The sequence below is a fragment of the Orbicella franksi genome, chromosome 9 (assembly GCF_964199315.1).
Source record: "Orbicella franksi chromosome 9, jaOrbFran1.1, whole genome shotgun sequence".
In the NCBI taxonomy this organism is placed as follows: domain Eukaryota; kingdom Metazoa; phylum Cnidaria; class Anthozoa; order Scleractinia; family Merulinidae; genus Orbicella; species Orbicella franksi.
In genome coordinates, this window is record NC_138153.1 from 9615565 (window position 1) to 9639302 (window position 23738).

General features: G+C 41.3%; 4 protein-coding genes and 1 pseudogene across 6 annotated transcripts in view; all 5 read left to right on the forward strand.

The window, feature by feature from the left end:
- LOC145498415 (uncharacterized) overlaps window positions 1-23738 on the forward strand; it is a 229661-nt pseudogene that overhangs the window by 59376 nt on the left and 146547 nt on the right. The window lies entirely within an intron of this gene.
- LOC145496934 (UDP-glucuronosyltransferase 2B1-like) lies at window positions 1454-9745 on the forward strand. 2 transcript variants are annotated; one of them, XM_081476701.1, is made up of 5 exons: window positions 1458-1646; window positions 3857-4466; window positions 4590-4796; window positions 5356-5644; window positions 6224-9745. In XM_081476701.1, the coding sequence occupies exons 1-5, from the start codon at window positions 1503-1505 to the stop codon at window positions 6504-6506; spliced, it is 1533 nt and encodes a 510-aa protein (XP_081332827.1). In that variant the 5' UTR covers window positions 1458-1502; the 3' UTR covers window positions 6507-9745. The 2 variants fall into 2 exon arrangements, with proteins under 2 accessions (XP_081332828.1, XP_081332827.1); XM_081476702.1 differs by lacking the exon at window positions 4590-4796 and having other exon boundaries at window positions 1454-1646.
- Window positions 10032-11679, forward strand: LOC145496935 (uncharacterized). Its single transcript, XM_081476703.1, has one exon. The coding sequence runs from the start codon at window positions 10786-10788 to the stop codon at window positions 11344-11346; it is 561 nt and encodes a 186-aa protein (XP_081332829.1). The 5' UTR covers window positions 10032-10785; the 3' UTR covers window positions 11347-11679.
- Window positions 13790-20104, forward strand: LOC145498364 (UDP-glucuronosyltransferase 2B1-like). Its single transcript, XM_081478289.1, has 5 exons — window positions 13790-14406; window positions 16630-17239; window positions 17363-17569; window positions 18024-18312; window positions 19093-20104. The coding sequence occupies exons 1-5, from the start codon at window positions 14263-14265 to the stop codon at window positions 19373-19375; spliced, it is 1533 nt and encodes a 510-aa protein (XP_081334415.1). The 5' UTR covers window positions 13790-14262; the 3' UTR covers window positions 19376-20104.
- Window positions 21627-23726, forward strand: LOC145498409 (fibroblast growth factor 10-like). Its single transcript, XM_081478341.1, has 3 exons — window positions 21627-21947; window positions 22051-22151; window positions 23544-23726. The coding sequence occupies exons 1-3, from the start codon at window positions 21845-21847 to the stop codon at window positions 23724-23726; spliced, it is 387 nt and encodes a 128-aa protein (XP_081334467.1). The 5' UTR covers window positions 21627-21844.

A 23738-nucleotide genomic window follows, 5' to 3' on the forward strand; every position in this document is an offset into this window, starting at 1 on the left:
CTCTCTTGCAGTAAAACAACTGAATTAACGAGTACATTTTACAATCTTAAATTATCTAAAGTACAGTAATTTACAAATATAACAGTGGTACTATCAATTGAGTCACATAAAATATTTAAATGTAAAAAAAGTCCTCTACTCTCTTTGTCGTGCAGGCCTGCATGTTTACAAGTATAACAGTGATACTATTGTTGCTGTATAAGAAGTGTTAATTTCCGTGTGTCGGAGCTCTAGAGTAATAACTTCTCGTTTCAATGGCAAAACTCAATGAGAGATGTTTCTGTTACTTTACGGCCGCCATATTTGTGTCCCTCCGAGGGGCACAAACATGGAGACTTCATACAAAGCTCTATAAATTTGAGTGAAACACTTCTCCGAATAACGGAAGAATGAAAAACCGCACAGACCTAAATCTTGGCGAGGCTGTTTATATATCAATCATCTTTCACATCCTAGCTTCTTGACTTAATTTATTGAATGGTTATGATTTTTATTTTTGATGGCGTGACACTGCAAACCAGCCATAGCCCTATCTAACTTTATTCTTCAATCAGCCGAATTAACATCTTTAAATCGGCCAATTTAACTGCCTTAATCGGCCGAGGGTAACATGGGTAACATGGTTTTTCGGCCCTTTATGTCCGAAATAGCGCTGTTTAGATAATTGCTAATTTCCCATTAAATTTTTTCTATAGATATAAAACACTTTTAGCCAAACGCTTACTTTATATATTATACTTATCCCATTTTCGCCGTTCATTCACGGCGAAAAATCGGAACAAAAATATTACTGTGGGTATGCATATCGCCGTTAATTTACGGCTAAACTTCGGAACAATATATATCTGTGGGTATGAGTTTCGCCGTTAATTTATAACGGCTAAAAGTCGGAACAAATGAAGTAAAGTGTTCACAGGCCGGACACGACTCATGAGCTCGTGGCGTGACATTGTTGTCACTGTTAGTGTTTTGTTTTTGTTTTTGTTTTGCATTTCTTTGCGTGACATCCCAAAAAACGGTTGGTGGCGAGTCAAATTTCTTCCAGAATATGCCTTGTGCTACCCTATTTAAGACCTGGCCAAAAAATCGATACCCTATTTATGACCTTTGTAGCTGGCACAGTTGTCCTAAACTTAAGTTATGAAGGGCTTTTGTTGACGCTCTTATTGATAATGATGAAAAAGTAACTTCTAAGAAACATTACCCAATATAAGACCAGAGTACTAAAACCAAACCCGATTTAAGACCAAACATGGCCAAATTCGATACCCTATTTCTGACCAAAACGGCTGAAAAACCCTACCCTTTGGGGCCGCACATACCTATATAGCATATATAAGGGAGTAACCCCTCCCCCCCGCCCCCCGCCCCCCAACCCGGGACAAAAGCATGAGCACCGTCCTTCCTGTTCGTACGTGACTAGAGTACTAGTCACGCAATATTTTAACGTACATGCGGTATGGTAATCGCGTATCGTAGAGAGTTGCGTGTGCAGTACTAAGATGGCGGTGTTATCGTGGCTCCTTCTTTCCCTAGCATTCAACACGGCTTCTTCGGCTCGAATTGCTGGCTTGTGGCTAATCGGAGGGTCACAATACATTACCATGAGGCGAATAATGGAAGAACTTGCCTCCAAGGGTCACGAGGTACTGTATGCATCCAGAGTTAATTCGAAACATACTGCTCGCATTTTAAAAACGATAGAGCTTGTCTCTAGGGGCCATGAGGTACTGTATGCATTTAGAGTGAATTTTAAGCATACTGCTCGCTAATATTAAACGAAAGAGCTCGTCTCCAAGGACCATGAGGTACTGTACACATCCAGAGTTAATTCGAAGCATACTGTTCGCTAATATTAAATGAAAGAGATCGTCTCTAGGGGCCATGAGGTACTGTATACATTTAGAGTTAATTCGAAGCATACTGTTCGCTAATATTAAACGAAAGAGCTCGTCTCCAAGGACCATGAAGTACTGTACACATTCAGAGTTAATTCGAAGCATACTGTTCGCTAATATTAAACGAAAGAGCTCGTCTCTAAGGGCCATGAGGTACTGTACACATCCAGAGTTAATTCGAAGCATACTGCTCGCTATTTTGAAACGGAAGAGATCGTCTCTAAGAGTCATGAGGTACAAACAAATATGCATCCAGAGTTAATTCTAAGCAACTCCTCGCTGATATTAAATGAAAGAGCTCGTCTCCAAGGGCCATGAGGTACTGTATACATCCCGAGTTAATTCTAAGCAAACTGCTTGCTAATATTAATGAAAGAGCTCGTGTCCAAGGGTCATGAGGTACCGTATGCATTTAGAGTTAATTCTAAGAATACTGCTCGCCAGAGGTTAGCGAATTCAGGCTCTGCGCACCTTGCTGACAACAGTTCTGACCTTCTCTTGAATGTTCTCTCATAAATAGTCGAACCTGAGCGAAATATTGAGAACTTTTTATGCTTACCGTTTCCAGTGTGAACAACCAATATTTTAAGGGCACGGGTGCCCAAGACAGTTGCCCTGACCAAGCTAACTTTTCACTTATTTAATTGAAAAATTCAACCAACCGTTTACATATGAGAAGCGCAATTTCGTCTCAGTGGGCGAGATAACTCGGGTGAGCGATCAAAAGTTGTCTCGTCTCGACAGGTAAGGTAACCCTGACTGGCGGAACAACTTTATCTCACATGAACTTTGGCTCACGCATCGGAGTAATGAGCGTCACGTTATGCCTAGATTTGACGTTTTAAAGTAGAAACTTTTATCAAAGAAGTTAAAATTAATTCGGCAAAAGTTACTGTGATTGAATGACCGAAGGAAGCTCAAAGAAAGAAGGATAATTGTGCATTTAAATATTCAATAATTTCACGCAAGGGAACGTCAAGTGGGGACAAGCCCCTTCAATCAATCAATCAATCAATCAATCAATCAACTTTGTATCGAGAGCGTGACACATGACAGTATAAACTGATAAACTAGTGGCCCTCTGTGTTAAAAATCCCCTTCGTGTGTGCGGATAGGACGCATGGTTGGCGGTACAAAAGCTGGTGCTCACGAAGCGGATATGGGTTCACTGATTCTATGTTGTAGCGGGAACAGTTTGCCACTATCATCCTCGTTCCCATGAAGTATTGCAGTCGAAACGTCGCGATCAACGTCTGAAAGTGACTCCATCGTGAAAACAAACGCGGAGTAAACATTCATCTATAGAAACAAATTAGCGAATGAAAGAAATCTGACAACCTCGTCACCTAGCACAATTCACTGCAGACATGAAAAGACCGCTTTTTATTCTATTCACTTCTTTCTTTCTTGTGTCAACACCAGTCTGCGTTATTATTCAATTGTGGGTCAACATGATGTTCAATAGAGACTTTATTAGAGAATTAACTCCAGCGTACCATTACTAAACGTAAATCAGCGCCAATTCTTTATAGGGACTACAACAGCCACCTCACTGGCAAAGGCTAGGATATTTCGTCTGGATTCTAAATGGGTTTATAAACTAGGGATTTCACTCCTGTTGAAACTAGCTTCCTAAAAATAGGCCCTATTAGAGGTTTTGGGGACATGGGATATTAAGTTACAAAACTAACGGGATACAGAAGATTTGGGGGAAAAAATTATTGGATATGGAATATTTAGAACAGATATCCCGGGATATCCAGTAGGAAAACTGATTATGTTCGGAATACGGGATATTTAGGCCAAAAATTAGCGGGATATGGGATACTCAAACCTCCCACCCTCTCCTCCTCCCGCCCCCACTCCGCCCACAGGGGCCAGTTAACTCTGCCCCATGCATGGTGTAGTTCCTGCACCGACGTTCAGCTGATTACGTCTGCTGTGTTTCTGGCTTTTAGGTTGTTTTGGTTGTTCCCTCGTCCTGTAGAATCAAGCCCAGTGAGAAAGTGGCGCACACGATTTACCAAGTACCATACAAATCAGAATTCTTCGAGTATGACTTGGCCCGACTTGAAATGGAAGGAAACAAGTTCCAGTTATTGAAGAAAGTGAGTGAGGCACAGGTTACTATGTGCGAACGATTTTTACAGAGCACGGAGTTGCAGGAGAAACTGAAAGGGGTCGATATCATTGTTTATGACAGTGTTGCACGTTGTCCTGCAGTAATGCTTGGGGAACGCTTTGACATTCCAAGAGTGGAAATTCTGCCTCTTCCACTAACTGCAGCGTTCGTGTTTACCCACATGGTACCAATGCCTGTCTCTTATGTTCCACAACTTTTTACAGGATTTTCCGATAAAATGAAGTTTTTGGAACGTGTGGTGAATTTGGGAGCGTACTTCGCAGCGAAGCTGTTGGTATATATGGCGTATAACAGACCAATGAGTGCCCTGAAACTCAAGTACAACATCAACCCTGAGAGAAGCCTCCAGGAAGCTGTTAGTAATGCTGATCTTCTTATAAGTACATCAGATTTTGCCTTGGAATACCCACAACCTCTGTTGCCAGGTGAGAGGAAGAGACGTTATGGGGGTGGAGACAGGAGGGGGACACTGTCCAGAGCTATTTGAAAATGACGAATAAAGAATCGTTAGCGTTAATGTTTATTTCTGTTGGGATTATATTCCACAGGCAATGTTATGGTTGGACCACCAAATGCCAGAGAACCTAACCCTCTCCCCCCTGATTTAGAAGAATTTGTCAGTAATTCAGGGGCCCATGGTTTTATTATTGTTTCCTTTGGATCAAACGTAGCTTCAAATCTTCCAAAGCCAGTGGTAGACATGTTAGCTACAGCGTTTGGGAAGCTGAAACAGCGAGTGGTGTGGAGACTCAAAGGTAATAGTGGAGTAAAACAAAGGAACTACTTCCCGTAATTAGCGATAGTCAGTGGGTACCTCGTGGACTATTTGAAAGTACTAGGTACATCTTATGAACATTTAACTAAGGGAGGCTGAGCAAAGCATAGTTTTATACTTTACTATGCGTAAGCCTGTTGCATTCAAATTGATAACAACGTCGCTCAAAAGATTCTACTCCGCAGGCTCTACTCCGCAGGTTCTACTTCACAGGCTCATTTTGAGGTGCAGGGATGGCGCAGTGGTTAAAACGCTCGCCTCCCACCAATGTGGCCTAGGTTCGAATCTTGAACTCGGTGTCATATGTGGGTTGAGTTTGTTGTTGGTTCTCGCTCCATGGGATTTTCTCCGGTTTCTCCCGTTTTCCTTCTTCCACAAGAACCGATACTAACACTGCTAAATTCCAATTCGATCTGGAAACAGTGTACGAAGAGCCTCTCCGTGGGATGTGCCACTGTAAATTCCTGTTATTTTATTTTTTATGTTATTTAGTGAGAGCATGCCACATAATTGACATCAGAACCTCTCTTCTCCGGCAGGTTACATTCCACCATTCCTTGGCAAAAGCATCAGAGCAGTGGACTGGTTACCTCAGAATGATCTATTAGGTCACAAGGACATCAAAGCTTTTGTTTCCCATATGGGACACAACAGTCTCTATGAGTCTGCGTATCATGGTGTTCCTGTGGTAGGGTTTCCTTTGTACGTGGATCAGCAAAGTAATGCTAAGAAAGCAGAGTATGTTGGAATTGGTTTAGCTGTGGATTACAAAAGCATTGATGCCCAACAGCTGTTGGAGACAATTGAGCGTGTTATTGGTGAACCAAAGTAGGTATTTTGTTCACTTGTCCATGTTTAGTGTTGACATTCGGTAAGCTGCAATGTGGTTCCCAGGGCCTTTTCCTTAGAAATTTCCAATTGGATTTGGGCAAGACAAGATCAAGGTACTTACGTTGATCTTGTCTTGGTTTGGGTAAACTGTGTTGAGCAAGATGCCATGGCTGTTAACAAGACAATTAAAATATGTCTCATGACATTATTGAGTCTCCAGTGGAGCTGTTAATTTAGGGAGACGAAGAGGTACGGATTGAGGTGTTGCGGAACAACATTACCCAAATTATTTGCCTAAACTGCTCATTAGAATAGGTGAGATATCGTGTTTGATTGAACAGTTGGCAGAGAGAGGGCCGCCACCTGATTTTATGCTTTGTATGTGTTGACTGTGGTGCAATGGCCTCATGGTTAGTGTGCTCGTCTCCGGATCGAGCGGTCCGGGTTCGAGCCCTGGCCCTCCTGGTCGCTTTTTATAACTGGAACCGGAGATAAGCGCCGGCCTGATGGGCCACTTGGCTTGTATACAGACTTCACCTTACCACTATAAATGGTAGAACTTTCCTTTATCTTTAGGTTCAAAACCAAAGCAATGCACATCTCTGGCCTGTTAAAGGATCGTCGACAAACGCCCCTCCAAGAAATCTGCGACTGGGTAGAGTATGTACTCAGACATGGTGGAGCCCGGCACCTCAGAGCTCAAGTGTTAGACATCCCTTGGTATCAGTACTACTTACTTGACGTCATGGCTTTTCTTGTTGCTATAGTTGTCATGGTTGTCATGGTGATACGACTGGCATGTAGATGCCTGTGTCGTGTGTGCTGTAAAAAGAGTGATATCAAAACTAAGGAGGAGTAAATGATGGAAAAGTGTCGGTGTGGGCCTTGATAAAACTTTAACAAGAGCTTTTAAAATGTTTTTAAGTTATTCGTTATAGGTGAAAAACTATGTGTCAAGAAAAATGTCGGTGTAAATGTTGACTTAAAAATGCAGTGGAGATTGTATGATATAGATATTAATTGAGGTTAAGGTGGCTCTTAACCAGAACCACAGAATTTATTTCAAACTTCGCAAAAAGTTGCGTCTTAAAATGGACGTCGTGCAGATACTAAGCAATTTCCAAAAAGAAGCGAAGGCCTAGGTACGAGATTAGCGCTAGTGTTTTGTTGGGCATGTGAGCAGTGGTTTTTCCCGTAGGTTTCCTTGGGAGTTGTCAACAAGAGACAAAGGTAAACTATTCAATCTTTCATTCCTTTACTTAATTACTGTAATCGTACTCAACTACATTGTATGCTCATTGCGTAGCCACCTGAAATGCTATCAAGGCCTCTCGAAAATGATTTAAATGTATGGATGTCAAGAGGTTTATTTTTTTCTCTCATTTTATTTTCTTTTACCTACTTTCATTTTCGTTTTTTCTTTTTTTTTTTGCTTTCTGATATGGAAATTTCCGCCAGTTCATAAACCCACCAAGATATTTCAAAGAGTGTTATTGCTAAGACAGGGCTATTACCTTAAACACAGCATAAGGATAGAGAAGACAGAGATGCAAGAAAAATAGAAGTTTAGTCACCCAACTTAACGCTATAATTTAATGTCGTTTAAGGTTTTTAAAGCCGACGCTACCATACGTCAAGTTGACGTAAGGCTGGCTTGAAGTTGATAATATGTTTATTCAAACCTCTTGCAATACATACGTACTGGATTACAGGTTTGGTCAGTAATAAATAATACTAACAACTATACTTCAGTACAGATATGATAATACAATAATCACGGATATCACTATACTACCAACTGAAGCTACAGTGTCACAACCGAGCCATACTTGTATGTGACGACGTCACCAAACCTATTGGTGGCTGTAGCATGGATAGTTCCTAGGTCTCGATGAGTGATTGGTCTGTACATCAGGGTATGCGACTTTTAACGAGCTTGTAGACAGGATTCCCTGAAGTCAAAGTACAAATAAACTTGCGGCGCGCAGAAACTCTTCTTTCCTGCGGGGATTGTATGTTAGCCATGCGAAGCGTCTCCCTATAATATAAGCCTGGAAATGTAATATGAAGGGCACGCCTTTGGACCCTTTCGATGGTGTCAGAAAGGTACAGCGACAAGACTGCACGAACATTTTTTAGAATTGGCCTTACAAGTGAGCAGTATACTGTGAAATTGTCAGAGGAAGGAGCACCGCGCAGCGCTTTAGTGACCTGAGAGCTTAGAGACGTCGGTTGGCCTTTTTTATTATGTAATTATATTTTATAATTTTAATTATATTTTATAATATTTCCCCAGATGAATAAAAGTAGACGGTATTTTGACATTGCACTTCCTTTGTTCAGGCGCACTCTTATGGATCTTACATTAAGGATACTTTCTACGTATATTGCGTAACAGTATTAACAATTAATATTTATGCTACTTAACATTTATGATATTTATGATCTTGCCTTCAGTGTACTTTTCCAAAGATTCCAGCGAACATAGCGAATATTCGAGCGAACAATATTCCACCGGAAAAAGACTGCGCTATCCGTCGCGACTGGAGCTAATCAACAAATGAAATCAAACTACAGCCAATGAAATATAGCTGTTCCCATGGTTAACCTCCCAAAGCCAAGGCTTTTCTAAGTCGTGTTCGTGAACATATAAAATAAACTATAAAACACGCGGTAGTCTCTAGCTTTAGAAATCCGCTTCACAATGCTTAAACTTGCTCAGACTACTACGAAAACCACGAGGTGCGCGATAGTCTTAACGCATAATGTAAAATGGCGAATTCGAAGAAAAAGCAGACGTTCGACGAAGAAGTCTCAAAAGAAGTCACCCTTGAAACCACAGGGTCCCCAAGATTGTGAACTGCATTTTACGAACACAGTAAGTCTATGCCGAGAAATGGTTTTGATTGAACCCCACGAGGTTTAGGTAAACAAATGTAAACATCCATACTAATAAGACCTAATACGTATATTTCCATAGCATTAATTAAACTGTCAGAACATCCAGTCGAACCGCTATTGGCGGCCACCCTCGAGGAAATGGGAGGTGGCCGCTTAATAGGGGTTTGTTCACCTTGAATATTTTCACCATCGGGTCAATTTCTAAAATTCAAGACAATCATGATAAACGTGTGTATGAATGTTTTAATCAGTTGTCACCTTTTACTCCACAGTCTTTTCTGCCATCGCCTCTTCCAAAACAAAGTTAATTTACGAGCATTAAATTCTGGGTGGCCGTTTAATAGGGGTGAAGACAATAGAAGAACCCTCATCGGGACGACCAAAAGGTGGCCGGTTAAGGCGGGGGTTAACATGAGGGCCGTATTTTTGCTGGGTATTATGGTTTGAATGCACATGTCTCGTTCACGTTTCAAGTAGTCAAAAATCTCTCTGCTCATTTCACGTAGCTACGTTTTGGGCTGTTTTGTAAATTTTTTGGTAATTTTTGGGTATATTTGGGGATAAATAGTTTTTCTCAAAGGATTAGTAAAATTTAGGGAAATAGGAAATTTTGAAGATTTGATGTTGTTTTAGAATTAGAATTTGAAGTTAAAAATTGGTAGACGTACACCAAACAGTTGCCCACCAATCCGGGGTGCCCTTTCGGGGGTGCAATCAACTGTCTGGCGGTGTTCAAACACCCTTTGTTTTTTTCTTCTAATCCCTCTTTAAACTTCCTAAAATTTCACTTAAATTTATGTGTACCCCCGCCTTAATGTAGGTTTCATTTACAATACTTTACTGGCAATAATTTCAGGACTTTGATACTGAACTGGCCGCTTAAGAGGGGTTCGACTGTAATACCATCGGTTGATTGACCCTTTACCAAAAGCAATTTCATTGGGGTACCCCTTAGAACATTTGGTGAAGGTAGAGGTGTACCCCTCCAGACCCCCAACTCTCAAAACTGTTGCGCAATTTGTAAAAGGACTCTAATTATTTATGGCCGGTTTTTACTGACCACTAGCAATGAAGTCGTAGTAGGAGTCGTAAATTATCTGAGGCGCAGAGTGATACGAACTAGTGAAAATCAAACCAAAACTGTTCGTTTTGAAATTGGCACTCTTTAGCTGTCGTAGTCTACAGTTTATTAATGGAAAATCTGTTCAGCAGTAACGCAGCCGAGCGATACAAACAAACCTCGCTTTCCGTGCAAAAAGTGGTCGGTGAAAAGTTCATTCAAAAGGATGTTTGTGCTCAAGCTGGAGACGCCATCTTGGATTTAGGCGGCGGTACAGGAGAGCTGTCTGCATATCTGGCTGAGCTTGTAGGACCCGAGGGAAAGGTTGTAGCTGTTGATCCTGACAAGGAGCGAATTCTACGGGCTCAGCACTCTTACGGTGAAGTCACTGGGCTTTTGCACATTATGCTTCTGCTTCCTCGCTAAAATGCTCCACCTCAACGCCCCAATTTTCCCAAATGCTCGGTCTCCCCAAAAAAGTCAATAAAATGCTCGGATAATGCTCATTATACAAACGTTTTTTTTAAAATTAATTTCAACATTTTTCACATGGTGTTAACTGTTAACACTTACAAAAACGTACAAGTGTTGCAAGTAATAACAACAACGTATACAAGTTCATAAATACAGCCAAAAAAACATAATCGTCGAAATCATCTACGAGGCTAAGAACAGAGAGTAGTTGACTATCTCTAGAAAGTTATTTGTTGTTGTACTGTAAAATTAGTGACGTTTCGATGTAATTTTCTAACGCTTGTTCTTGTCGATTGTTGAAGGAATTCTGGAGAAGTGAAAAAACCCTTTCAGATGCAACTGATGATGGTTGCAACAAGAGGATCTGCTTACATACGCGCACTTGCCCAACTCGGTATTTCTTAGCTATGCTGACTCCACCATTCCAGCACATTTATCTCTCCTGCAACGTCATCAGTCAGAGCTTCATAAGCTGCAAGCTCACGCTGAAGAGGTTCAATGACATTGTCTGCATCAAAAAAGGGAACACAGCGAAGTGTGTTGACAGCAGCAGCATCAGGTTGCATCTATTTCACTTAAGAAAAATAATTTCTTTTTTAGTTTCTCGGAAAAAAAATTAATTTTCCGGGAAAATGGCAATAAAATGCTCGAATAATGCTCAATGCTTTTGCCTCACTAAAATGCTCGAAAAAATGCTAGCATAATGTACAAAAGCCTAGAAGTCACGAATCTCTCATTTGTGGAAGGAAGCGCTTCAAACTTCCCAGGGATTGGCTCGGAATCGCATGACATCATTTTCAGAACCCATGTCATCCACTGGATCTCTAACAAACAAGCAGTCCTCAACAATAATTTTGCAAGTCTTAGAAGTGGAGGGAAGATGGCCGCTCAGTACGCAGACAATCTTCATCCCTTTGTACTGAGCGCTTATAAGGAGCTTAATCCAGGGAACGAGGAGCGCTTAATTTTCGAGATGTTTCAATTGGAAGAGAGGGCCAAGATCGAGCGATACTGTTCTTCAGCGGGATTTCACATCTTTAAGAGTTACGGAATACGTAGCGCGCAACATGTTTTCGAAAGCATCGAGAGCCTTCTGGACTGGCTTTCAGTAAGCACACACGGTATTTTTAACCCCAGCTTGGTAACGGCGGAGCATTTGCAAAGATATCATTCTTACACAAGCAGGAATGGTAAACCACCATTTGACTTTAGGGGAACCAAAGAGCAGTCGTTGTTTTGTCGATTGATAGTTGTAAAACTGTAAAATACATTGAACTTGGTCATATTCAATGACATGTACACACAGTTAGGGCATTTTTGTTGCTGTTATTGTTTTGTTAGTGCAGAGTGCACTATTGGGATGGTTTGGGGGTTGACGTCGCTAAAGCACTATGGCAATAACGCACTATTGCAAAATGGCAATAAGGTGTGAACTTTAATGTTTCTATAATTAATTAATTTCAATTAATTAATTAGGCTTGCAGCAAGGAGGGTAAGATGGCTAGGTACTTGTGAGCACTACGTAAAATGAGTGGTGCATGTACCTACGTTACTTCTGTGAGTTTTTCAAAAAGCAATATATTTGTTTCAGAAAGCCCCTTGCTCTCCTTGTGGCACTTCTCTCTTTAGAGCAAAACCAATATTTGCCCTAAACGCATGCGCAGATTAATAAGCGTTAGTGTCAACTACATATCAGGTGAATGATACATTTCATATAAGATTAGACACTAACGCTGAGCGCTTTTCCTTGTGGTAGAACCCTAATACGTCATACGCATCCGTTCTAGCATCGTTAGCGCGATACAAGAATGCTAGGGTGACTGGGTGTCTTTTGGAATAACGCCTAACTTGGTTCAAGAAATATCATCTGTCGTTTTCAAACTACACTAGCGCGTTTATTTCATCCTTAAATTGTCTCTATCAAAGAGACCGAAATGTTCATACCCCTAGCCGAAACTCTCCCGAGTAGGTGGCATTAAAACTTGTCAAATTGTACAAACCCCCCCCCCCCGGGGGGGCACTGCCCTATATGGGCTATATAGGTATGTGCCGCTGTGAAGGGTATGGTTTTCAAGCAGTTTACTCTAGGATAGAGCATATAAATCAGAGTATTTGGGTCTAGAATAGAGTATCATTTTTCACAAAACTGACAGGTTGGTTGAAGATTTTATCTAGAGTAAGGAAACCAGGAATTGCCACTCAAAAATATAAAAAAAATCGAATCGCCAAGTTTAAATTTACGCAAATCAGCGTCAACAGTGTCGATAGATGCGGGGATTTGGGGAGTTTACTCTAGTATAGGTTACCAAAATTCAGCTGAACTAGCTCTGGTATAGGCTAAGGTGTCCAGGGTCCCAGCGGCACATCCCCACCCATCATTTTTATTTCAGGACCTCTCAGGACCCGGAGACTGATCTGTTTGTTATTAACTATTAGTCTTGTTACATATTATTAGATACCAGTCTTTTTCTTTTTTTTCGCGTTTAAATTTCGATTGTAATCTAGTTAACGGTCACTTCTGAAGATGTATGTTGTACATACGAAACGTCAAGGAAATTAACTTCGTTTAACACGCGTTTTGGTTCCATGTTTATCACCGCGGTTTGTGTTTTGTTTCTCCTAAAGGTACGATGGCCAAGGAAAAAGAGTGTTTACCACATTAGTAAGTGGAGCCTCCTGTATAAAGATTATTATTATTATTATTATTATTATTATATTATTATTATTATTATTATTATTATTATTATTATTATTATTAAATTCCCAAAGTACCCCCCCGGGCAAAAAACCCAGGAGACTGCTCAAATATTGCTGCAGACTCCGTGGCACCTACTGAAAGCATAAATTTTATCAGTCTCTGAGGGGACTCATTCACCGATGAAGGATAAAATCTCACTCAAGTAGCTCTGTTTACTTTCAATACCTCTCGTTGAAACGCTTCTCAGTTGTATTGATCGATATCAGTGTTTATTATACGGAGAAGAGTGTTTTACTGGGAACTAAACCACTCGTAGATTTCATACGCCACTTCATCCGGGACCCGAGTAGCGTATTTTCCGTATGTCACCTTTGTGAGTGTCGTATCGTTCAATGAAGTCACGATTCCCGTCTTTTGCTTTTGTTGAATTGGTTTCTCCATATAATAAAAAGAACATTACACGTTGGCTCGAAGACATGAATTTTATGTTCTCGTGGCAAGAACAATATCTCACGAGTGAGCGAAGCGAACGAGTGAGATATTGTTCTTGCCACTCGAACATAAAATTCATATCTTCTCGCCACCGTGTAATATCCTCTATGTATTTTAAATATAAGTGGTTTTATTGTTAACGCCAAAGGTGGCAACAGAACGTGCTGTTCCGTGACTATTTGATAATTAAATTAGTTCTTGTTTATCGGTCAAAAGAAACTTTGCGTTTTAAATAAAGCAAATCGTTCCTCTTCCATTTCTTCATCCGACATTCAAATTTCTCCTATTTATCTCCAGCTGTGAAAAGAAGACAAGCACATCTTCCGTGTGTTTTCGAGAAAACAAGAGTTTCAGGTTACATACCTTTGCGAGGAAAACAAAAGTATCAAGTTTCAAACGTTTTCGTGAAGAGTAAACTTGTCACGTTCGCTGCCTAAATGTATTATTTAATTTAAAATGAGCAAAAATCGACGTAAAACAGTACAGTAACATTCAAGAGCTGTCTTGATAAACGGTAATAACCTGTAAGTTATTCTTGGACTGTGAATGAAAATACACACATCAAACATACACACTGCTAAGATTATGTCTCATCAAAATCCCTAGCTGACTAGCAAGGTCAATACAAACCAGGAGTGAATGGCAGGGGTTGTATAGGAACTGTGTTATGAGTACTGCGTCAGAGCTATACATTATACCCTGCACCATCTGAGATTGCCTCACTAGTTTTTGTTTTGCAATGCGTTGCGTGACGTCCCAAAAACGGTTGCGGAGGAGACTATGCCGCCCCCTGTGGCGAGTCAATTCTTCCAGAATATGCCTTATGTTCGGCACAGAAACCAGCAATCCGAGCCGATAAAGTTGAGGTGGACACTACTAAAGCATGAGCGCCGTCCTTCCTGTTCCTACGTGACTGAAGTACTTATAGTGACGCAATGTTTTTTAAAAAGTACTTACGTAGCGTGATGTGTTGCGTGTGCAAGATCTAAGATGGCGTTGTTATCGTTGTTCCTTCTTTCACTCGCATTCAACACGGTTTCTTCGGCTCGGATTGCCGGCTTCTGGCTAATCGGAGGGTCACAATACATTACCATGAGGCAAATAATGGAAGAACTTGCCTCCAAGGGTCATGAGGTACTGTATGCATCCAGAGTTAATTCGAAACATACTGTTCGCATTTTAAAAACGAAAATGCATCCAGAGTTAATTCGAAGCATACTGCTCGCTAATATTAAACAAACGCAACGAAAGAGCTCGTCTCTAAGGGTCATGAGGCAAATAATGGAAGAACTTGCCTCCAATGGTCATCAGGTACTGTATGCATCCAGAGTTAATTCGAAACATATGCTCGCTAATATTAAATGAAAGAGCTCGTCGCCAAGGGCCATGAGGTACTGTATGCATTTAGAGTTAATTCTAATACTGCTCGCTAATATTAAATGAAAAAGCTTGCCTCCAAGGGTCACGAGGTACTGTATGCATTTAGAGTTAATTCTAAGAATACTACTCGCCAGAGGCTATGGAATTCAGACTCTCCGCTCCTTGTTGCCAACAGTTTTAACCTTCTCTTGAATTTTCTCTCATAAATAGTCGAACCTGAGCGAAATATTGAGAACATTTTATGCTACCCTTTTCGGTGTGAACAATTAATTTTAAGAGCTCCAGTACCCAAGACAGTTACCCTGACCGAGCTAACTTTTCACTCACTTCATTGAAAAATTCAACCAACCGTTTACATATGAGAATGGCAATTTCGTCCCAGTGGGCGAGATAACTCGGGTGAGCGATCGAAAGTTGTCTCGTCTTGGCAGGTAAGGTGCGTAGTCCTGACGGGCGGAACAACTTCATCTCATATATAAACTTTGGCTCACACATCCGCGGCAACTCTCGGAGTGACGAGTGCCACGTTATGCCTAGATTTGAGGATTTTAATCAAAGAAGTAAAAATAAATTCGGCAAAAGTTACTGTGATTGAATGACCGAAGGAAGCCCAGAGAAAGAGGGATAATTGCGCATTTGAATATTCAATAATTTCACACAAGGGAACGTGAAGTGGGGACAAGCCCCTTCAATCAATCAATCAAGTTTATCTAGAGAGGGTGACACATGACAGTATAAACTGATTAGCTAGTGGCCCTCTGTGCTAAAAATCTCCTTCGTGTGTGCGCATAGGACTCATGTTGCAGAGTAAGTACGCAAGCTGGTGCTCACAAAGCGGAACTGATTTAGCCTGCGAACAGCCCTGTCCCGCCCCGATCGCTTCGCTCATTCTCCTATTTCGCGCTCGCCGAATGTTTTTTTTTTTTCGTCCCCGCCGGGAGCCTGTTCGCAGGCAGGTTCGCAGGATTCTAAGTTGTAGCGGGAACAGTTTGCCAGTATCATCCTCGTTCCCATGAAGTAGTGCGGTCGAAACGTCGCGATCAACGTCTGAAAGTGACTCCGTCAAGAAAACAAACGAATGAACAGTCATCTATACAAACAAATTAGCGAAGGGAAGAAACCTGACAACCTCGTCATCTAGCACAATTGACTGCAGACAGGAAAAGACTGGTTTTCATTTTATTCACTTCTTTCTTTCTTGTGTCAACACCAATGTACGTTATTATTCAATTGTGAAACAATATGATGTCCAATGGAGACTTTAAAATGAACCTCAGCGTACCGTTACTAAACGCAGTCCAGCGCCAATTTTCTATAGCGACCATGACGGCCACCGCACTGGCAAAGGCCAGGATATTTCGTCTGAATTCTAAACTAATTCTAAACAATTCTTAGATGAGGTTTTTGTGATATCCAGAATAATCAAGGTCGAGGTAGGGATCATCCGAAGCCGAGGGCTGAGGCTGATAACCCTTACCGAGACCTTGATTATTCTGGATATCAAAAAAACCGAGTCTAATGATTGTTTTATTATACATTGAACGAAAAAAAAATATGGAAGTCATGTTTTTGCTTCTTCACTGACGACAAGTAACACAAAGTGCGCGAACTTGACATGATTATCTTACAAAACATGCGCCGCGGTCATACATGACATGATTACACGTGACCTAGAGTGACCCTAACATGATTATGATCTGCAGCTAGATCACAGGCGCTGATTTCGAAAATTCACTGTACGCTTTTGGCCAATCAGAAAAGAGATAGTTCAATGTATAATAATGTTTGAAATTGGAGTTATCGGGATACGGGATATTTAGACCAAACATTAGCGGGATATGGGATACTCAAACCTCCCATCCTCTCCTCCCCCCGCCCCTACTCCGCCCACAGGGGCCAGTTAAATCTGGCCCGTGCATGGTGTAGTTCCTGTACCGACGTTCAGCTGACTACGTCTGCTGTGTTTCTGCCCTTTAGGTTGTTTTGGTTGTTCCCTCGTCCTGTAGAATCAAGCCCAGTGAGAAAGTGGCGCACACGATTTACCAAGTACCATACAAATCAGAATTCGTTGAGTATGACTTGGCCCGGCTTGAAATTGAAGGAAACAAGTTCCAGTTGTTGAAGAAAGTGAGTGAGGCACAGGTTACCATGTGCGAACGATTCTTACAGAGCACGGAGTTGCAGGAGAAACTGACAGGGGTCGATATCATTGTTTATGACAGTCCTGCAGCTTGCCCTGCAGTAATGCTTGGGGAACGCTTTGACATTCCAAGAGTGGAAATTCTGCCTCTTCCACTAACCGCACCTTTCGCGTTTGACCACATGGTACCAATGCCTGTCTCTTATGTTCCACAACTTTTTACAGGATTATCTGATAAAATGAATTTTTTGGAACGTGTGGTGAATTTGGGAGCGTACTTCGCAGGGAGGCTAGTGGTATATATTGCGAAAAACAGACGAATGAGTGCTCTGAAGGTCAAGTACAACATCAACCCTGAGAGAAGCCTCCAGGAAGCTGTTAGTAATGCTGATCTTCTTATAAGTACATCAGATTTTGCCTTGGAATACCCACAACCTCTGTTGCCAGGTAAGAAGAAGAAACGTTACGGGGGTGGAGACAGGAGGGGGACACTGTCCAGAGCTATTTGAAAATGACGAATAAAGAATCGTTAGTGTTAATGTTTATTTCTGTTGGGATTATATTCCACAGGCAATGTTATGGTTGGACCACCAAATGCCAGAGAACCTAACCCTCTTCCCCCTGATTTAGAAGAATTTGTCAGTAATTCAGGGGGCCATGGTTTTATCATTGTTTCCTTTGGAGCAAACGTAGCTTCAAATCTTCCAAAGCCAGTGGTAGACATGTTAGCTACAGCGTTTGGGAAGCTGAAACAGCGAGTGGTGTGGAGACTCAAAGGTAATAGTGGAGTAAAACAAAGGAACTACTTCCCGTAATTAGCAATAGTGGGTACCTCGTGGACTATTTGAAAGTACCAGGTACATCTTGTGAACCTTTAACTAAGGGAGGCTGAGCAAAGCATAGTTTTATACTTTACTGTGTGCAAGCCTGTTGCGTTCAAATTGATAACGTCGCTCATAAGGTTCTACTCCGCTGATTCTACTCCGCAGGCTCATTTTCGGTGTCATAAATGCGTTAAGTTTGTTGTTGGTTGTCGCTCCGTGGAATTTTCTCCAGGTTCTCCGGTTTTCCTCCCTCCCCAGAAACCGGTACCAACACTGCTAAATTCCAATTCGATCTGGAAACAGTGAACGACCGTGGGATGTGCCACTGCAAATTCCTGTTTATTTTATTTGTTATTTAATTTAGTGAGAGCAGCATAATTGACATCAGAACCTCTCTTCTCCGGCAGGTTACATTCCATCATTCCTTGGCAAAAACATCAGAGCAGTGGATTGGTTACTTCAGAATGATCTACTAGGTCACAAGGATATCAAAGCTTTTGTCTCCCATGTGGGACACAACAGTCTTTATGAGTCTGCGTATCATGGTGTTCCTGTGGTAGCGTTTCCTTTGTACGCTGATCAGCAAAGTAATGCTAAGAAGGCAGAGTATGTTGGAATTGGTTTAGCTGTGGATTATAAAAGCACTGATGCCCAACAATTGTTGGAGACAATTGAGCGTGTTATTGGTGAACCAAGGTAGCTATCTTGCTTTCTTGTCCATGTTTAGTGTTAACATTCGGTAACCTGCAATATGGTTCCCAGGACCTTTTCCTTAGAAACTCCCAGTTGAGTTTGGGCAAGACGAAATCAAGGTGCAGTGCTCAGATCGCAAAGGTACTTACCTTGATCTGGTTTGGGTAAACTGTTTTGAACAAGATGCCGTGGCTGTTAACAAGACAATTAAGATATGTCCCATGACATTATTGAGTCTCCAATGGAGCTGCATGTTTATTTAGGGGGATGAAGAGTTACGTATTGAGGTGTTGCGGAACAACATTACCCAAATTATTTGCCTGAACTATTCATTAGAATAGGTAAGAGATCGTGTTCAATTCAACAGTTAGCGGACAGAGGGGCGCCACATGATTTTATACTTTGTATGCTTACTGTGATGCGGTGGCCTCGTGGTTAGTAAGCTCGTCTCCGGATCGAGCGGTCCGGGTTCGAGCCCTGGCCACGGACATTGTGTTGTGTTCAGTTGGGTAAGACACTTTACTCTCACAGTGCCTCTTTCCACCCAGGTGGGTAAATGGGTACCGCCGAATTTAATGCTGAGAGTAACCCAGCCATGGACTAGCATCCCATCCCGGGGGAGGGGGGGGGGGGGGAGAAATACTCCTAGTCGCTTTTTTTGTAACTGAAACCAGAGATGAGCACCGACCTGATGGGCCACTTGGCTCGTATACTGACTTTACCTTACCACTATAAGTGGTAAAATAATATAATGAATAAGATGAAACTTTCCTTCATCTTTAGGTTCAAAATCAAAGCAATACATATCTCTGGCCTGTTAAAGGATCGTCGACAAACGCCCCTCCAAGAAATCTGTGACTGGGTAGAGTATGTGCTTAGACATGGTGGAGCCCGGCACCTCAGAGCTCAAGTGTTTAACATCCCTTGGTATCAGTACTATTTGCTTGACGTCATGGCATTCCTTGTTGCCATAGTTATCATGGTCGTCATGGTGATACGACTGGCATGTAGATGCCTGTGTCGTGTGTGCTGTAAGAAGGGTGATATCAAAACTAAGGAGGAGTAAATGATGGAAAAGTGTCGGTGTGCGCCTTCGTTAGGACTTTAGTTAGAGCTTAATGTTCTTAAATTATTAGTTATAGGTGAAAAAAAATGTCTCAAGAAAAATGTCAATGTAAATGTTGACTTAAAAATGTAGTGGAGATTTTGTTATAGACATTAATTAAGGTTAAGGTGGCTCTTAACCAAAACCACAGAATTTATTTTAAATTAAAAAGTTCGCAAAAAGTTGCATCTTAAAATGGACGTCGTGCAGATACATAAGCAATTTCCAAAAAGAAGCGAAGGCCTAGGTACGAGATTAGCGCTAGTGTTTTGTTGGGCATGTGAGCAGCGGTTTTCCCCGTAGGTTTGCTTAGGAGTTGTCAACAAGAGACAAAGGTAAACTATTCGATCTTTCATTCCTTCGCTGAATTTATTTCATCGTATTCAACTACATTGAATGCTCTCTGTGTAGCCACCTGAAATACTATCAAGGCCTCTCGAAAATGATTTAAATTTATGGATGTCAAGAGGTTTTTTTTTACATTTTATTTTATCTTACCTACTTTTACTTTAGTTTTTTATTTTTTTTGTTTTTTGCTTTCTGCAATGGAAATTTCCGGTTCATTAACCCATCAAGATATTTCAAAGAGTGTTATTGATAAGACAGGGCTATTACCTTAAGCACAGCATGAAGATAGAGATCCAAGGAAAATAAAAGTTTAGTCACCCAACTTAACGCTATAATTTGATGTCGTTTAAGGTCTTTAAAGCCGACATTCACGCTACCATTCGTCAAGTTGACCTAAGGCTGGCTTGAAGTTGATAATGTGTTTATTCAAACCTCTTGCAGTACATACGGACTAGATTACAGGTTTGGTCAGTGATAAATAATACTAATAAGTACACTTCAGTACAGATATGATAATGCAATAATCACGGACATCACTCTACCATCAACTGAAGCTACAGTGTCACAACCGAGGCATACTTGTTTGTGACGAAATCACCAAACCTATTGGTGGCTGTGGCATGGACAGTGGTCTTTTTTTATTATATAGTCGCAGTTGACATATAAATAACCTTCAGTCCAGCAACAACTTTAAGCAACAACTCAAAATTCGCTTAAAAGTTTTAGTCTCCTTAAGTGACGTGACCGGAGCCTATATAGTGGAGAAAGATAACCTTACGGGGCATCTCACGTGTAGAAAAAGGCCTGGACACCCGCCAATAGTCGGACTGCTGAGCGGTGAAGAGCGATGACCTTTAGCAATCCTAACCGCAACATCGAAAGCCGGAGTTAATAGCCACTCTGTATTTCTTCGGTATAAAAGGCTTTGTAGTAAATACGACAGGATAAAATCATGATCGTGAATTATAAAAACATTTGCAGTGATCTGGAATCAGGAATCATTACAGTGAGAAGTCCAGAACCCACTAAACAGAGCGCAGTTCATTTTGACGAAACCACAAATCCAATACCTTCCACATTATCTCAAGCACGTGTAAACAAGAGGCAAAGGTCAAGCTATTTAAAGAAAATCCTCTAATATATACCCTGAAAACTCCTCTTTTTGACTTCAGTTCTGGTGTTTGAAAACTGACACATCAGTAAAGAAACTGAATTAACGGTCTGCCAGATTTTGGAGTCCGTCAGTTTCATCCTAGCTCTTCTTTCCGCAACACGTTCTGGAGAATTGTACCAAAAAAAGCCATGGAAATCGAGACACATGACGATGGATACTAAAATGGAAGCTCCATTAGCGGGGGCTCTGCGTATCCCACATCCCGTTAATTCTTGGCCAAAATAGCCTACGTAGCGGGCGTTTCCAAAGAAAGCACGGGAAGGGAACGAAACTGCGAACGAGTGCGAAAAACAAGGAGCAGAAGGAGAAGCCACGCCCTTCCAATTCTCCCCAATTTTTCGCTCGCCCGCTTGCTCGCTCGCTAGTTCGATCTCTCCGCCTGGGAAAGTAAAGGACTGACACGGCTGCTACGCAGACTACAAAAATTAGCGATTTGCCCACTTGATATCCCGTTTTATCTGATTACAATATTCCATATCCCATTATACTCCGTTGATGTTTTACCTTAATATTCCCGTATCCCGAAACACCCCTAACAGGGCCTTAAAATGATGACAATTTAAACTATGGTCAGTATGATACCCATAATGGGTTTTTTTATCTGATAGCTGAAATCGAAATGACAAGAGGATCAAATGATTTGAAGAAGGTTGAAACTGAAGTATTAAAAGCTGTAAGGTGTCTAAATAAACAGCATATCTTCACCTGGTTCCAACCCCGATCAACTTACATTTCACTTTAGTCGATATATCACTGTCTGTGGACTTTAATCGTCGCGTATTCTTAATATAGTTCCTCAAATAGACACGCGTCTGTATTGTGATCGGCCGGCCGTCTGGGATGGCTGTTTCTCCCAGAAGTGAAATTTGATTAATTGCTGGACAGTAGCAGTGTTCTTACAACTCACCATGGTATCTCGAAAAGTATTACTGACCTCGAGATGGGGATATTATCTTCAAATTGACGAACAGCAAAACATTTGTGGCGCGAGAACGAAAGATGACTACTGTGGTAAGATAAAAAAATATATATACTATACACTCGCCGCGTTCATTTGGTCAACCTCAAGCCATTTTGAGATTACTAACGTAATGCCCTTCTTTTTGGTTCCCAGTTTTAGAAATGAATACGGTCGATTTCAGCAAGGTTACCATTCGAGGAGAAAATACCAATGTATATATTGCGATGAATGTCCAAGGAAATTTATTCACAACGGTAAGTAATGTTGTTGAAGTGTTTTAGTTTATAGTTAGCCGGAATTTTTCTGGCCCTTTAATCGTTTCATTTGCTGGTGGATGTTAGGAGTAAAAATGCCAAGAAACCGGGTAAGCAACGCTTCTTTAAAAGGAGTTCGATTCCAAGTTTAAGTGTTAACATTAGGGACTTTAGCAAACCACGACGAAGGCAACGAGATCGTCACCAAACAAAAGGTATAATGAGCAAAACAATAGCTGTGCACGTGCGTTATAAATCTAAATCTTTGTACATTTCTTTGCTGTCCTCTGCAACACTAGAACGTGACATGGCCAAGTTCTGCGTAGTCTGAGGCACGCGAACGACTACGGCTAATTTCTGGTATTTCCATTTGGAATCAACTGCTGTTATTACATATTTAGCCTGAGCACGTTCCTAGGGCCACTGGTGTACTGCACAGATCTTGACAATCGCGAATTTCACTAGTAAAATATAAATTCATTTTTGACAAGGCGTCGTCCTCGGCGTCGCCGTCGTTGTTGTTTAAGCTCCCTATTATTGTGGCAGTGATGGTTCGAAAGTACATATCTCAAAACAACTGTCAACGAGATATTGGTAACTGAGATATTGGTCTAACACGATAAACCTATTTGTGGTTGGATAATCTGGCGCCAAAAGTAACAGTTTGAATCCTACATTATGAAGTCAACATATGGCGCGATTTCCTTAAAAGTGATTGATTGCTCTCGGTTGTGAAATTACCTATCATCTTGAAATGCCGTTTCGAAGGAGAGAAGCAATGGCTACCAATACAACAACGCCCTCTAAGGAGCTCAAAACATGCCATTGTACCAAGGCATGATACTTTTCTTTTTTTTCAGTAGTTTTAACCCACTTTAAGGTCCTTTAGAAGACATAACTTAACCACATTAGATACCTGACTCAAGATTTCACTCGTGAAGTCACAGGCTTCCCTCCTTGGGAGGGGTTGGGGTTTACCTTCAACGTTTTTTACGGGGAGGCTCTTCACTAACCCTTACCCTTTACTAGACTTTTGGCATATACCTTCCATAGAGAGTGGTACATCTTTCACATACCTTCTAGCAGTAGACACGGTATATCCTTTTTTTCTATACCCGACTGAGTAACCTCTTAAACTTCACCTGGTGAACTAGCCATTCGAGATATTTGGAAAGGGTCTTTTCAAATAACAATATGACAGTCTTTCTACCCCTTTCTACATTTCAACTCGTGAAATTCATTCCCTTTTTTTACACCTCCAGTCTGAAAAAGATGCCCCTTCCGGGAGGGGGCTTCCCACTGTAGTCCAGATACAATTTCCAACGGTTTATCTTTAACATCAACTACGCTTTTTTAACCATCTTTTTGATGTTTTTCTGAATTATTTTCTAGGACACTGAGAATCCGTCTTGTGTGTGGAAGGAAATTCACCAAAACGACGGCTACAACTACTACGAGTCAGACCAACATGGCGGGTTCTTCTTGGCTCTCAAACGGAAAGGCGTTCCGAAAAACGGTAACAGGACCGCTCTGGGACAAATTTCCAGCGCTTTTCTCGCGCAATCGGTTCAGTGACACGTTTTGGAG